Below are 14308 nucleotides of genomic sequence, written 5' to 3'. Positions count from 1 at the left end.
ACCTCTCAACACTCAAGTCACAACCTTGGATTATGACAGTACCATATCTTCCTACTGTCATATTTAGGCAGGACAGTCCTGATTAATCTGGTCATTCCACTTTTTGAAATGGGTTCAAAATGTCCCACTTTTCTCATTCCCTGATAGCAAAATGCAAAACTAATTTTTACTTAGTCATCTCAATGGAATCTTGTCCTGCCCAGTAGTCACTGGCAAAAGCAAACTGCTCCATCCTCTCCTAGTTTGTGTGTTTGTTGTTCGCCATCATTAAGTTGGCTTTGATTCATGGTGATTTCATGAATAAAAGACCCCCAAGTCACTCTGTTATTGAGTTTATTCATTTGTAAAGCAGTCTTCTTTTTCTTTTCTACTGCATTCAACCTTATCAAGCATCATTGTATTTCATGTGAGTCATGCCAAGGCCCAGAAGATGAAAAAAATCCTCCATTCATCCCAACTGTCGCTGTCCTAGCTTCAGAGAAGAAGAAGAAGACACAGCTCCATCATGTCTGGGTCCCAAAACAGATGAAAGGCCTGCCTTCCATCCTAACAGCTGCTGACATGTCATGCATAGAGATAAGAACCAGCAATTTCCTCCTCCAATCCTATCCCTCTTTTCTCATGAATCATGACATCTCATGATATGGCCAAAATATGACCATCTAAGTTTAGACATCTTGGCTTCTGGGGCAAGTTGAGACTTGATTTGCTCTAGGACTCATCCATACTGGCCATGTAAACTCAGAGTCAACACTTCATTATGTTTAGCTCCTCTTAAGCTGCAAATTGCATTGGGAGGAAAGATCTCAATGTTGATAGCAATGTGAACAGCAGCCTGGAAAAGAATGTCAGAAGCATGTGTGTGGGGGAAGGGGTCAAAATATTATTTCCTCACTCAGCATTTCCAATACTGATCAACACTACTTATGACTGCTATGTACATCTCTAAACAGACTGACAGAGCTTAAAGAGACTTGCATAGTTTGGCCCTTGTCCTCACAGATGTGGTGCAGCCAATCTTCCACCTTCATCCCTCTGGAATCAAATTGTGGGATTCCAGTGACAAAGTCCTGAGGAATCCATTGTTCAGCAAGAAGAGTTTAGAGTAATATTACAAGACCAAAGAAATGGTGTCAGTTATAAAATAATGACAGATATCTAGTACATATGTCAAAAAGATGCCACTTTTAGATCCCATAGTCTGTATAACTGTCAAAACTCATTTTAAGCATTCAATTTTTCAGGATATATCAAACCTACCTGTCAACAAAGGCATGGTGAAGGATGAAGATGGGGTCATTGGCTGATCCTTGTACTTCAGACATGGATCCATTCATGTAGATGTGCAATGCGTTATGCAGACTGCTTTGAGATACATTTGATATTGCAGTACTCGGATCAGCAAAGCCTGTTGGTGAAGAGGATTGGTAAAATGATAGTGATTGGTAAAAGACAGTCGGTAGCATCCTCTGTTAAGTTTATAGATTTGTAACCTAGATTTAACAATCTGAAACTGCTCAATAATGCTGTATACTCATGATGGAGGCACTATAGCTTTCCCCAAAACCTGCCTTCAACTCCAGGAAGCCACTCCAAGTGATGAAGATCGATTCTGGTAGTGATCAGGCTGCAGGGGATGATGATTCCAGCTCCCTCCAGCCCACAAGCAAGACAGCAACAATCAGAAGCAGGACCACTCCCACAACTTCATATTACATTACAGATCACTAGCTACTTGGAGGGGCTGGAAACACCATGCTATTGTTCTTGAATCCCCAGAAGAACATACATCTATCACTTCATGCAGCTAAAGGATGCTAAAATAGGTTTGGTGGGGTTGGCCCAGGAGAGGAAACTAAGGACACACCTATACTGTAGAATTAATATAGTTAGACAACACTTTAACATCCATAGTTCAATGCTAAAGAATCATATAGTTTGGTGAGGCACAAGCACTCTTTGGCAGAGAAAATAAAGTCTATGAAAATGCCACCTCACTCATCTCAAGAGCCAAAAGTCTGAATATTGCTGAAAAGCAGCATTTTTCTCATCCTCAATGTGAAAAGATGCCTCTTTACAAGTGGAGGTATCCTATTGAAAAGTAACTGTCAATGGAAGAGAGGATACCTCCTTCAATCATGATTATCATCATCAAGACCAGTAGCAAAATGTTTTATATTTTGTGCAAAATACATTGTACAAATTCAAGTAGTAGTTGCCATTAGTTACTTTAAAAATTCACTGAAGGTTTCAAACTGTTCATCTGTTATGCAAACTATGCTTTCTTTCCTTGTTATCACCTTTGCATCCACAAAAAAGCATGAACCAGCCCTGGAACCATGCAATATTCCTCCTCCACCAATTAAATGAGTCCAGCCCAAAAGTTATAGAAGTAACTTGAAGTACTTTTTTTTCCATGTCAAGAGCGACTTGAGAAACTGCAAGTTGCTTCCGATGTGAGAGAATTGGCTGTCTGCAAGGACGTTTTATATATATATTTTACTTGTTGCAATCCAGAGCAGGGAACGAGACCCTAAGATAACTATCCACCACACTTGACTGTGAAAATCCTTTTTTATTGAAGAAAAATGGTTACAAAATAAAGGAAAAATGCAAGTCAAAAGCCACAGCAAAATCAGCAAACATGAATTTAAATGGACAAAGCAAAACCGAAAGCCACACTGTAAAATACTGGAACCTGTTAGCAATCCACTAACCGTGCTTGATATCCTAGAAATCTTTCAAGACCATAGCCAGGGAAACCAGGAGAACTTCATCAATCTGAAACGATGCCTGAACTGAGAAAGTCAGCCCGACGGAAGGCACTTAAAGCCGAAGAATTGGTTCCGTGAACTGCCCCTCTGCTTTGAAGCCATTGTTTGTATTTCTCTTAATCGGGAAGACCTACGCAAGCTGAGTGATTTACTTCTGTCTTGCCAAATCTGGCCCCTTCTGTTCTCATTAAAGTTACCAGGTGCAGAAGGGAGTAAAAGGTCATGGCTTACCTCTGAAACATTCTCATGAACACTGGTACTTTCATTTTCCAAATCTACAGAAGTTCCTTCCTCACTAATTTCAGGAACATTGGCATTTTCCAAACCTACAGAAGTTTCTTCCTCACTAATTTCAGGAGCATATGGCATCAAGAGGTACATTTTCATTAGCATCAGTAAATATATTTTCATTAGCATCAGGAGGAACAAACAGAGAATCAGGTTCAAGTTCAAACTCAGGCTGAACCCCAACACTACTATCCTTGTGGGAGGCTTCTCTCATGTCCCCATATGGAGAGCTGGAGCTGACAGAGGGAGTTCATCTGTGCTTTCCCCAGATTCGAACCTCTGACCTGTTGGTCTTCAGTCCTGCTCGCACCAGGATTTAACCCATCGTGCCACCGGGGGCTCCGCACTTGAAGTACTAACAGTAATATTATATGAAAGTGTAACTTAACAATGGACAACATTATTCATTTGAGTTTGTTTAGTTATTGGTCTTGGTCAAGAGATTTTGCAAGTTGTACTTCAAGAAAAACTTCCAAGCATTGGAGCTGGCTACTTGTAAACTTAAAAGCAAGCACTGAAAACAATGCTGTAAGTTTGCAGTACCTGAGTTAAATGCTTTTAACATAGAGATTCCATTAAGTTATCATGGCTACTAGCCATTGACAGACTCATTTCTTCATGAATAATTCCTTCTTTTTAAAATGCCATCTTGGCCTGATGACAACAGCAAATTTTGTGACAGTAAGTTCCATAAGTGAATTAATGATACAATCTACAATTTTTCCCCCCATCTAAAGTACATCTTGGACAATATAAATGAAGCCTGAATAGGTTGTGGGAGTGCATGGAAATGGATTTTGTTTCGGTATGTACCAAACACTGATGTGAGTACAGAATCAAGCCCTTTGATTTGCATCAATAAAACAAGTTCTGGACCAACTGACATTTCTAAATAATTTTTAAAAGCAACCCTCAGATGCCAGAGTATCATCTTGACTTTCAGCCACCAGCTGGAACTTGGCACGAATCTGAAGTCGGTCGTAATTGAGTATTTAATATTATTTTATGACAGAAATGGTTTTACATACTTTCAATATTATCAGCTAATGAGGCATGATTTGCTTAGAACATGGGCATTTTTCCCCATCATTCCCATCAGTGTCGCTTATGAGTTACTCATGTGTATTAGGAACTGCAGCCATGAATCACCATGGCAGGATAAAACACTGCATTAATGATGCTCATAATGACAGAAACTCATACATTTAACTTTGTGTGTACATGGAGTCAGCAACCAGAAAGTCCTGGAAAACATCAGAGCCCCAAAACAATTCCTCTTGGCCTTCCATCTGTCAATAACAGAAAGATCATAGAAGGAAAATGACAAAGGCAACAGGACCTTTTTGCAATTTTCCTTGCAGGGCAAAGTTAGGGTTGGGATTTGGCAAAGTGGTATTTTGTTGAACAACTCCCATAATTCCTTAGCCAGCAATAAAAAAACTTTGCCAAGCTCTGAATTTTGTTTGATGGGTTGGATTCAGGGAAATTCTTATTGGAAATAAAGACCTGTTCTTTTCTCCTGCAACAAAGGAAGTGCCCTAGTTAGGGAGGTGGAAAATAGTTATTAGGATGCTCAAAAAGATTATTTAGTAAAGAAATCAATATTTAGATAGCACAGCCTGATCTCCACTGAATTATTCTAGAACAGTAAAGATAGCAGACAGACACACTCCACCATATCCTCCTCCATGAAGAGAAAGCAAAAGCACGCACAGAGACTGGAAACAAACATGGGTCAGTCCATGGTTAGTTCTTTTGGTACAATAGTGATCCAAGTAGCACGTGTTGTAACAAACAGTATTTGGAAAAGAGACCAGAGCAGGGAATCAAGCAGCCAGGATAAGAAAGATCAAGTTCCTAACTTCTTTCTGTCTAAACCTTCTTATTGCTAGCAGACAAGAGAATAGCAAGAACAGTTGCAGAAATGGCTTCATCTTCCAACAAATTTGATAAAATAACTTGAGGTTTTGAGTTCTTTTTTAAATAATCATTAATCACTAATGTATCATTATGTAGGATACAAGCCAGAGATCATGTTTATTATGCTGAATAAATATGGCTTGTAAGCAAGTATTTAGGCAGCAAGCTGTCTCTTGCCAGAATCTGAACACTGTAAGAGGTATTTGGCAGCGTAAAGAATGATATCCCAGACACTTGGAAGAAGACAAGTCTTATCTTGAAGTAAAAACTGGAATTTTCCTTTAAATTTCCCTCTCTCCTGCTGACAAGGAAATAGTCTTATTGTGCTTCCAGGGATATAATCAGTTTTAACTATATTGTTTAATTCTACTGAATGAAGACCCAACCAAACTTGCTCAGGCTGGTACATTCCCCCTCTGGTCCAGTTCACAAAGGCTGGGGAATTGTAATTGTGTTTGAAAGATGGCAAATATTTACATTGGATTGCACTTGTCCATTGTGTGCAACTCTATTGTCTCCATCTAAGTGTCATTACTAGTGCCCAGGGGATGACTGGAAGAGATCATGTTTATATCTGCCCTTTTTGCAGAACCTTTCACATATCATTTTAAGCAAACAATGCCTTTTCTTTTGATGTTCCCATAGAACAGTGGTTCTTCACCAGTGGGTCATGAGGACAAAAATCTGGTCCACAAGGGTCCTTTCTCTTTATTTATTTACTTTATTTATTTATTTTATTTCTACCCCTTTCATTCTGCCTGCCACTCCTTCTCTGTCGCTGACCATGGTATATGTTCTGCATCAGAAACTAGAGCTGATGTGGTCTATTCAATGCAATTTTTTGAATCAGAACCTCAAACAAAAACTAAAGTTGACCAAAAACTGATTCATAACCCTTTTGGTACCAATGTTAGAGAGTAGTCCCTGGTCAAGTAATCCGTGGTCAAAAATAGGTTGGGAACCATTGCCATAGAATAACACAGATGTCATGTTTTGCCCTACCTAGAGGTGTTTCCTTTAAATCAGATGACAATCCCCAAGTTAGGAACAGGCTGAATATAAGCAAGGGGGCAAAGAAAGGCAGAATCTGCAAAAGGACAAAGCAAGACCAGCAGATTCTTCAACAAAGAAGAACTTGCAAAGGATTGACAGAGAAAGAAGCAGATTCTTCAGAAAAGAAGTCTTCAAAAATGCCCCAATAAAAGCAATATATGTCTCAGCAAGGCTGAGCTACAAGGATGTCCACAGAGATTGGAAGCAGAATCATCAGTAGCAAGAGTCCCCCCCCCCCCGCCCCCCGCCACACACACACACACACACACATGGTAGATTTGGATGCTTCTTTGCATAAGAAGTCTGAGAAATTCATGTGTCCCCTTAAGTTTAGTTGTACCCTCATAGTCCTCTTAGATTAGTCAGGAATAAGATTTTTTAGCACCTGTCCTTTTCCTTTGAGAAAGCATCCAATGGGCCATCTGTGATGGCACATCTGAGCCTTTGAGAAAACTATATTGTCTGGCTTTATGCAGGGGCTACCTGAAACCTTCTGTTAAGATTAAGACCCTTAGCAGACAGAAGCACTTTGAGGTAAGGTGAAAAGATAACCAAGTGAGTTTACTGAAACAAGATGAATAAAGGGTTAACTCCACCCGATACTATCATAAGGTAACTTAAAACAATACATTACAAAAGGAGACTTTTCTGCGTTCTTTCCTGCTTCTGGTGCAAAGCGATGGTTAAACTGCATTAATCTTCTTTCCTGTGAATCTTAAGCTGGTTATAAGCTTCTTTTGTCCTTTCAACTGGTGGTATAAAATACTGCTAAATACTGCAGCAGAAGCAGCAGAAGCAGGTGCAGAGAATGCCTTTTTTGGATTGCTAGGCCTAGGATTCCAGACAGTATCCACATGTCTATAGCTCTACTGTAGAAAAGATGGAGGAATCCAGCAAAGAGCCTTTAGGGAAATGGAATAAACCACCTGAGACTGGCCTCAGAGGAGTGTTTAAGCTCACTCAAAAACTAATACAGAGGAAGGTAACTACACTATTGGGAAAGCCTATAAACACCATCAGATCCAACACCTGCAAAGTCAGAGATCTCCAACAAGACCATTCCCAGCAGCAAGCTCTCTAGCTTCTTTTGAAGACAACTAGAGAAGCTGACCCCATAGAATCATAGAGTCCTAGAATCCTAGAGTTGGATGACACCTCATGGGCCATCCAGTCCAACCCCCTGCCAAGAAGCAGGAATATTGCATTCAAAGCACCCCTGACAGATGGCCATCCAACCTCTGTTTAAAAGCCTCCAAAGAAGCAGCCTCCACCACACTCCGGGGCAGAGAGTTCCACTGCTGAACAGCTCTCACACTCAGGAAGTTCTTCCTCATGTTCAGATGGAATCTCCTTTCTTGTAGTTTGAAGCCATCACCTCTCTAATGTTGACCTGTGGCTCTAATTTCATGACTTTTCTTCTCCTGTATGATTTTAAACATCCTTGACTGATGAAGAAGCTATGGACATTTTGACAGCTTGCATCATGTATGTTGTGCATTCCAATGGGCCAATAAAGAGAATACATATCTAACCTGGAGGAAGAAGGAAAAAACCATTTCACTTGTCTATGTTCAGATTATGACTTCATAATGTCAAAACCTGATCATCCAGCAATTCACATTTATTTCAATTGTCTCTCTGTTTATTGTACTTCAGTCTTATTTGTTTTCCATGGTAAGTGATGGACACCTTGGTACTAAATAATTCAATTTGTTACCACTTTGGTATAGACTTAAGCCAACTGCACAGCCAATCAAATGGTTATTTTCTCCCCCAGCTTCCTCTTTGGTGACTCTCATTTGTTTCTGAAAAGGCAGCAGAGAAAGGCATGAGATTTCGGAATGAACACCCTGGGTATTAATTAGTCAGGGTTATTCAACAGGTCACGGGAAAGGCCTCGTACATCATTCTTCGTGTGCATCCATTTTGCTGACTGTCTAAACATCCCCGACCCTGGGTCACCAACAAACAATGTTAAAGCACTTTTTCTTGAAAGGGATTTCTCTTTTGAAATGCTGTGTGACCACTGGGTTGAACACATTCATCACTTAAGCACTGCCACATTGGCTGATGGCTTGTGTTTTGCATACCCTCCAACTGTCCCAATTTGGCAAGAACAGTCTGTTACCCCACTTTTCCACCTGCCTTTAAAAGGTCTCAGTTTCGCCTTGTCCCACTTTGTTCCTCGGCTTACTTCCAATCCGAGTTCAAAATGCAAATGTAGTTTGAACTAAATTTGTGCTCATTGCAGGTTTTTCTTTTTCATGTCAGGAGCAACTTGAGAAACTGCAAGTCACTTCTGGTGTGAGAGAATTGGCCGTCTTCAAGGACATTGCCCAGGGGATGCTCAGATGTTTTGATGTTTTACTATCCTTGTGGGAGGCTTCTCTCATGTCCCCGTATGGAAAGCTAGAGCTGACAGAGGGAGCTCATTCGCACTCTCCCCAAATTTGAACCTCCAACCTGTTGGTCTTCAGACCTGCCAGCACATGGGGCCTCCACCTCATTGCACCACCAGGAGCTCCACCTCATTGCAGGTGAGCAAAGAGGAGGGACTGAATTTTTTCCTTCCCTATGGGTTCAGTCAAAAGCTTACTGCTGCATCCGCTTCTGAAGAAGACTCATTGTATGCTCATCCTCATTGCTAACTTTTGCCAGCTTGATCACACTGTGATATTGCTTGGCTAAATGTGTCCCAGTTTCCGCATGTGGTATAGGTTTTTGGAAGGTTTGTTCTAGCTCTAGAACACTTCATAAGAATATTGCTTCAATTTGCCCCAATTTTAGATGCATTTCATGGATGCATCTGTGGTACATATGATTAGGTGTTAAATAATGACATCAAGAAATCAAATGAAAAAGGTTTACATCTGGATAGGTCACCCACTTCTGCCAAGCAATAGATCAAAAAGTCTGTTTTGTTTGGCACTCCTGTTTACAAGAAGAGCCAATTAGAACAACTCTGGTAAGCTCACACATTGGATACAGTCGGGATAAGTGTCCCGCCTTGCTCTTTGCCCAAGAAACAGGTAATCGGCTTCGGAACATAGGAATGCCATTTTTAGTTGTTATTTATCCATTTATCCATGCATAATCCTTTTAAAAAGTCACCCACGTGCCCTACTTTATGGAGCAAAGTCCTCATTTTTTCAAAAGATAGTCCTCTATTGCAACTTCAGCAGTTCTGGGAACTAATTTACCCCTCCAAAATGTCACCCTGTCTCCTGCTGTATTAGCACAATTCAGTGGCAAAGCAGGAAAACTCTTTAAAACTTAAGAAAGAATGCCAGTTTTTCAGTTGATTTTCACTGTTAGCTCCCCAGGGTGTATCTACGCTGTAAAATTAATGTGGTTTGATGCCACATTGACTGCCATGGCTCAATGTTATGGAATCCTAGTTTTACAAGGTTTTTAGCCTTCTCTGCCAAAGAGTGCTGATGCCTCACCAAACTGCAACTCCCAGGATTCCATAGTATTGATCCTTGGCAGTTAGAGTGGTATCGAACTGCATTAATTCTTCAGTGTAGGTGCAGCTCTAGTCTTTCTATTTTATTGAAAACGGTTTTCTTGCTTCAGAAGCATGTGAGATGTACTGGACCTTTTCATAGAATCATAGAATCCTTGAGTTGGAAGAGGCCTCGTGGGTTATTCAGTCCAACCCCCTGCCAAGAAGCATGTCAGGATGTGCCTTCATGGTTTCAAGAGATCCCAAGAGAAGTCTTCTTCCTGACAGTAGAGGGAGTAGTTAGTGATAGATTAGTTTATGGTAGGGCCATCTGGCCAAGGTCTCGCTTTGAAGATGTGGGAACGGAGTTCTCTAGCCTAAACTGAGATAAGCCAGGAGAGAGAGGGGGGAGCGAGGCCAGGAAGGGGGATTGGCTGGCGGGAAACCTCAGTTCTCTCTTTGCTGTTAAACCGTGTGGACTGAATAAACTACAATTCCAGGACTTGTGCTTGTGAGTGTGTGTTTCATTCTAAGATCCAGCGGTACACCTGACAAAGCAGGAAAATTGCATTCAAATCACCCCCATTTTGTTACAAATTTTCTTAGCAAAATTTAGATAAAGCAAGCTTCTATATAGCCCATCCCTGCATTTGTTATTTACCTATTACAGTACTGAGTCCCTCTTCAGGAGTAGAGAAGATATGGGGTAGAAATACCATGAATAAATAAATAAATAAATACTGTAACCAAATGCTGGTCCCATCTTATTTCAATTTGTATCAGTCTTGACCCAGCCTTTTTAATCGTCCTGACCCATTCCTTTTCCATGCCCTAACAAATAGACATGAAGAGCAGGAAGGATTTTTTTTCTTTTAATATTGCCGTGTTGTTGGGTAATTCCATGCTGTTGTTACTTGGAAACCGCCCTGAGTCCCCCCGGCGAGATAGAGCGGTATATAAATAAAATAAAAATGGAAGGAAAAAGGAAGAAGGGCTGACCAAGGGCAAGACGGATGAATGGTATCTTTGAAGTGACTGGCTTGACCTTGAAGGAGCTGGGGGTGGTGACGGCCAACAGGGAGCTCTGGTGTCAGCTGGTCCATGAGGTCATGAAGAGTCAGAAGCAACTGAATGAATGAACAGCAACAAATTATTATTATTATTATTATTATTATTATTATTATTATTATTATCATCATCTGTATGTGAAGTACGGTAAGCATAGTGGCACCTCTACTTTTAGGAGCATGGAAAGTGAAAAAATAAATAAAAGAACCACCTTTTAAATATAGAAAATAATATACAAAAATACTTGTCTAGGAATCTCTAGATCCTCCACAGTGACTCTATGGACAACTTCTTCTGAGTCCCCCTTTTGGGGAAGAAGGGTGGGGTATAAATATAGGAAATAAATAAATAAATAAATAAAATACTTGAAGTGTTATAGACTCGGAGCTGGTCTATATGAAGGATAACAACAACAAAAACCTGGACTCACTACATGAAGGTAAACCCAGGTATGCTGGGTTTTCTACCCTCATTCATCTTTGCTGTACTTTAGGCCAAGTTGGGCATTTGCAAGAAACTCCAGTGTATCCTAGAACTTTGCAGCCATCTGGATAGCAGGATTGGATCAATTTCAGCCCAATACTTTCTGGATTGACACTGCTGTCATCACCCTTTCCTTGTGCAGGGGATAGCTGGCCATGGAGCTCCATGAGAGCACTGGCCATCAGAGTTGCATCTGCTGATGTTGTGGGGGGCATGGACCTTATTGGCAAGAAAGTGAGGGTGTTCTGCCAGTCAGTGACTATTAATAGAATGAGGAAGTGAGTCTTGTCCTTTGCTTTATCTAGCAAAACATCTTGAGTCAATCTTGCTAGTACTATTTTCCTCCAAGTCTCATAAACAGTACTTATCTTAATAAAAAATAGATGTGTTTGTAACTGAGTACCATGTTATTACAAAGCTTGAGCTTTGGACTACAACTCTGAAGACGAGGATTTAATTCCCCACTGAAACATCAAACCCATTATTTTCCCTTAGCGTCAGATGAAGGTGATGGAATGCAACACACATACACACACACCTCCAAATAAATTTAGCCAAAAAAAGTCTTATGGTCACTATAAGTCAGAATTGACTTGAAAGCATATGAAAACCAGAGCCATATTGTTAGGACAAAATATCACATGCCAGACCTCACTGGATGAAGTTTCTATCATAAGTTGCTCTCCATAAAAAAAAAAAAATTGAAAACATGTGGGTAAGAATCACAAAGGGGGAAAAGTTTCCTTACAATGACCTTCTCATCATGCTTTTGATGTTTCTGCAATGCCAGGGGCAACTGCCAATGAATGTATATGTGTGTGTACTCCCCTTGTTCCTGGTCTTTCATAATTGTTTGTCATGTGGAAATCAGCAGGATAAGTTTTTCAAAGTATGGAGCCAAACAGGGTCAGTGTGATGTAGTTGGGAATGACAGGTTCCAACTCTCACTGTACCAAGAAACTCATGTTGTGACCCTAGACCAAGTATGATTTCTCAGAATATCCTGGTACTATTTCCTAGTAAACCATTTTGTATTCCACCTTGAGCCCATTGGGTAGTCAGGAAGTAATTCCTTTTCGTATTGAGTTACTACAGTAAGGTTACTCATTTTCAGTCACAAGCCTGAATGGAACTTATTTGAGTGGGGATAGTTTTTCAACAGATTTAGCAACAGTAAGAACAGACCATGGAACAACAGACTGGTTCAAGATTGGGAAAGGAATATGGCAAGACTGTATGATCTCACCCTACCTATTCAACTTGTTTGCAGAACACATCATGCAAAGTGCAGGGCTTGATGAATCCAAGGCTGGAGTTAAAATTGCTGGAAGAAACATTAAACATATGCATACCACTTTGATGGCTGAAAGTGAGGATGAGCTGAGGAGCCTTCTAACCAAGATGAAAGAAGAAAGTGTGAAAACTGGGTTGCCGTTAAACATTTTTAAAAATCCAAGATGACGGCAACCAGGCTGATTGATAACTGGCAAATAGAGGGAGAAAATGTGGAAGAAGTGACAGACTTTGTATTTCTAGGAGTAAAGATTATGGTAGACACAGACTGCAGCCAGGAAATCAGAAGATGTTTACTTCTTGGGAAGAGAGCAATGACCAATCTCGCTAAAAAAGTGAAGAGTAGAGACATCATGCTGGGAACGAAGATCCACATAGTTAAAGCAATGGCATTCCCCATAGTAACCTATGGATGTGAGAGCTGGATCATAAGGAAGGCTGAGTGAAGGAAGACAGATGCTTTTGAACTGTGGTGCTTGAGGAAAATTCCGAGAGTGCCTTGGACCACAAGAAGATCAAACCAGTCCATATGCCAGGAAACAATGCCCAACTACTCACTGGAGGGAAGGATATTAGAGGCAAAGATGAAATATTTTGGTCACATAATGCGAAGTTCTCAAGGATTTTCCACCACAAATGGTCTTTAGATGGCTTATGAAGTATAACAAAGTCCTTTATTAATGAACAATCAAACATAAACTTCTCTTGTCTTCAATAAAGTCAAACAAATGCTTCCAGGCTTTATGCAACTGGTAGCTTCCTTAATCTTGTCCACAAGGGACAGGCAATTGTCTTTAATAACTGTTTCTTTAATTTAAAATGAAAATCCCCTTTTTAACTTCTCCCAGGCTGACTGTAATCTAAGCCTTACTGATGTGGGCTCCGCTAACAGATCGAACTGCGTCTCGAGCACCGAGTGGACCTACCAATAAAGCCAGTAGATTCTCCAGCTGGAGTTCTTTGTTCTTCCAAACTGTTTACCCTCCGAAATTCCTCGAAGCTTTAGGACTGTTTCCCTGGAAATCTTTGGAAATCTTTGGATGCTCTTAAGACTGTTCTCCCCTGGAAAGTCTTACGGCTGGAAGCTTTTTTACAGGAGAAGCTTGTACACGTCCTCTAAATTAGCGTTCCTTACTGAGACTAACTAAAAATGGCTCCCTTCCTTTCCCAATTGCCCTGAACAAGGGGCGGAACCAAAACTTAACGATGATGGACAGGTGACTTGCCTTACAACTGCAACCAAAGGAAGCCACCTTTCTGCAAAATCCCTGAAACCTTGGACTGCAAGCAAACATTTAATACAAAGCAAATAAAGTTGGAGCTCCTGGTACAGCCGTACCAGCATAAAGTATAATCTGAAACTAATATGGACCATATCATATTTATGACTATAGAATTAATACAGCTTGACACCACTTTAAATTATGTAGCTCAATGTTATAGAGTCCTGGGAGTTATTATTTTGCAAGGTCTTTAGCCTTCTCTGCCAAAGAATACTGGTGTTTTACCAAACTACAAATCTCGGGATTCCATAGCATTGAGCCACAGTAGTTAATGTTGAATTCTAATGCATTAATTCTACAGTGCATATGCCCTAACCATGTGCAAATTTTGTGTAGAAGACTCCTCGAACACTGAAGATTTTTGTTAATCCAGGGTTTTTCTTTCCAGGTTACTTGGCATTAAAAACATGTTTTAAAATCATTTTTAAAATATTCTTTTCATTCTTGCCCCCAATTACCCTTGGGAATATTTTTTTTAAAAAACCCTGTAATTTAGGAAGGATTTTTGTTTCCAGGTGCCAGCTCTAAGATTTATGTGCATTTTTCGTTGGCTTTTTAAAGGATATGACTGCAATGTGGACTTCAAAATTTATCAGATTTCAGCATCCAAACCACTCTAATTGTGCTAAAGAAAAAGGAATTTGCATATAAACAAACAGTTATTGCAAAGTTGAAATTCTCAGGTAGCTGCAAATATCTTT

General features: G+C 40.3%; 1 protein-coding gene across 1 annotated transcript in view; it reads right to left on the bottom strand.

Moving 5' to 3' along the window:
- Window positions 1-14308, bottom strand: part of TYR (tyrosinase) — a 78621-nt gene that overhangs the window by 21821 nt on the left and 42492 nt on the right. Inside the window, exon 3 of the mRNA XM_060771128.2 lies at window positions 1261-1408. Within this exon, the coding sequence (XP_060627111.2) occupies window positions 1261-1408 (148 nt within the window). The remainder of the gene's footprint in view (window positions 1-1260; window positions 1409-14308) is intronic.

Source organism: Anolis sagrei, chromosome 3 (genome assembly GCF_037176765.1).
Source record: "Anolis sagrei isolate rAnoSag1 chromosome 3, rAnoSag1.mat, whole genome shotgun sequence".
Lineage (NCBI taxonomy): Eukaryota > Metazoa > Chordata > Lepidosauria > Squamata > Dactyloidae > Anolis > Anolis sagrei.
Note: the sequence above shows the minus strand (reverse complement) of the source record. Positions and strands in the feature narration are given on the sequence as shown.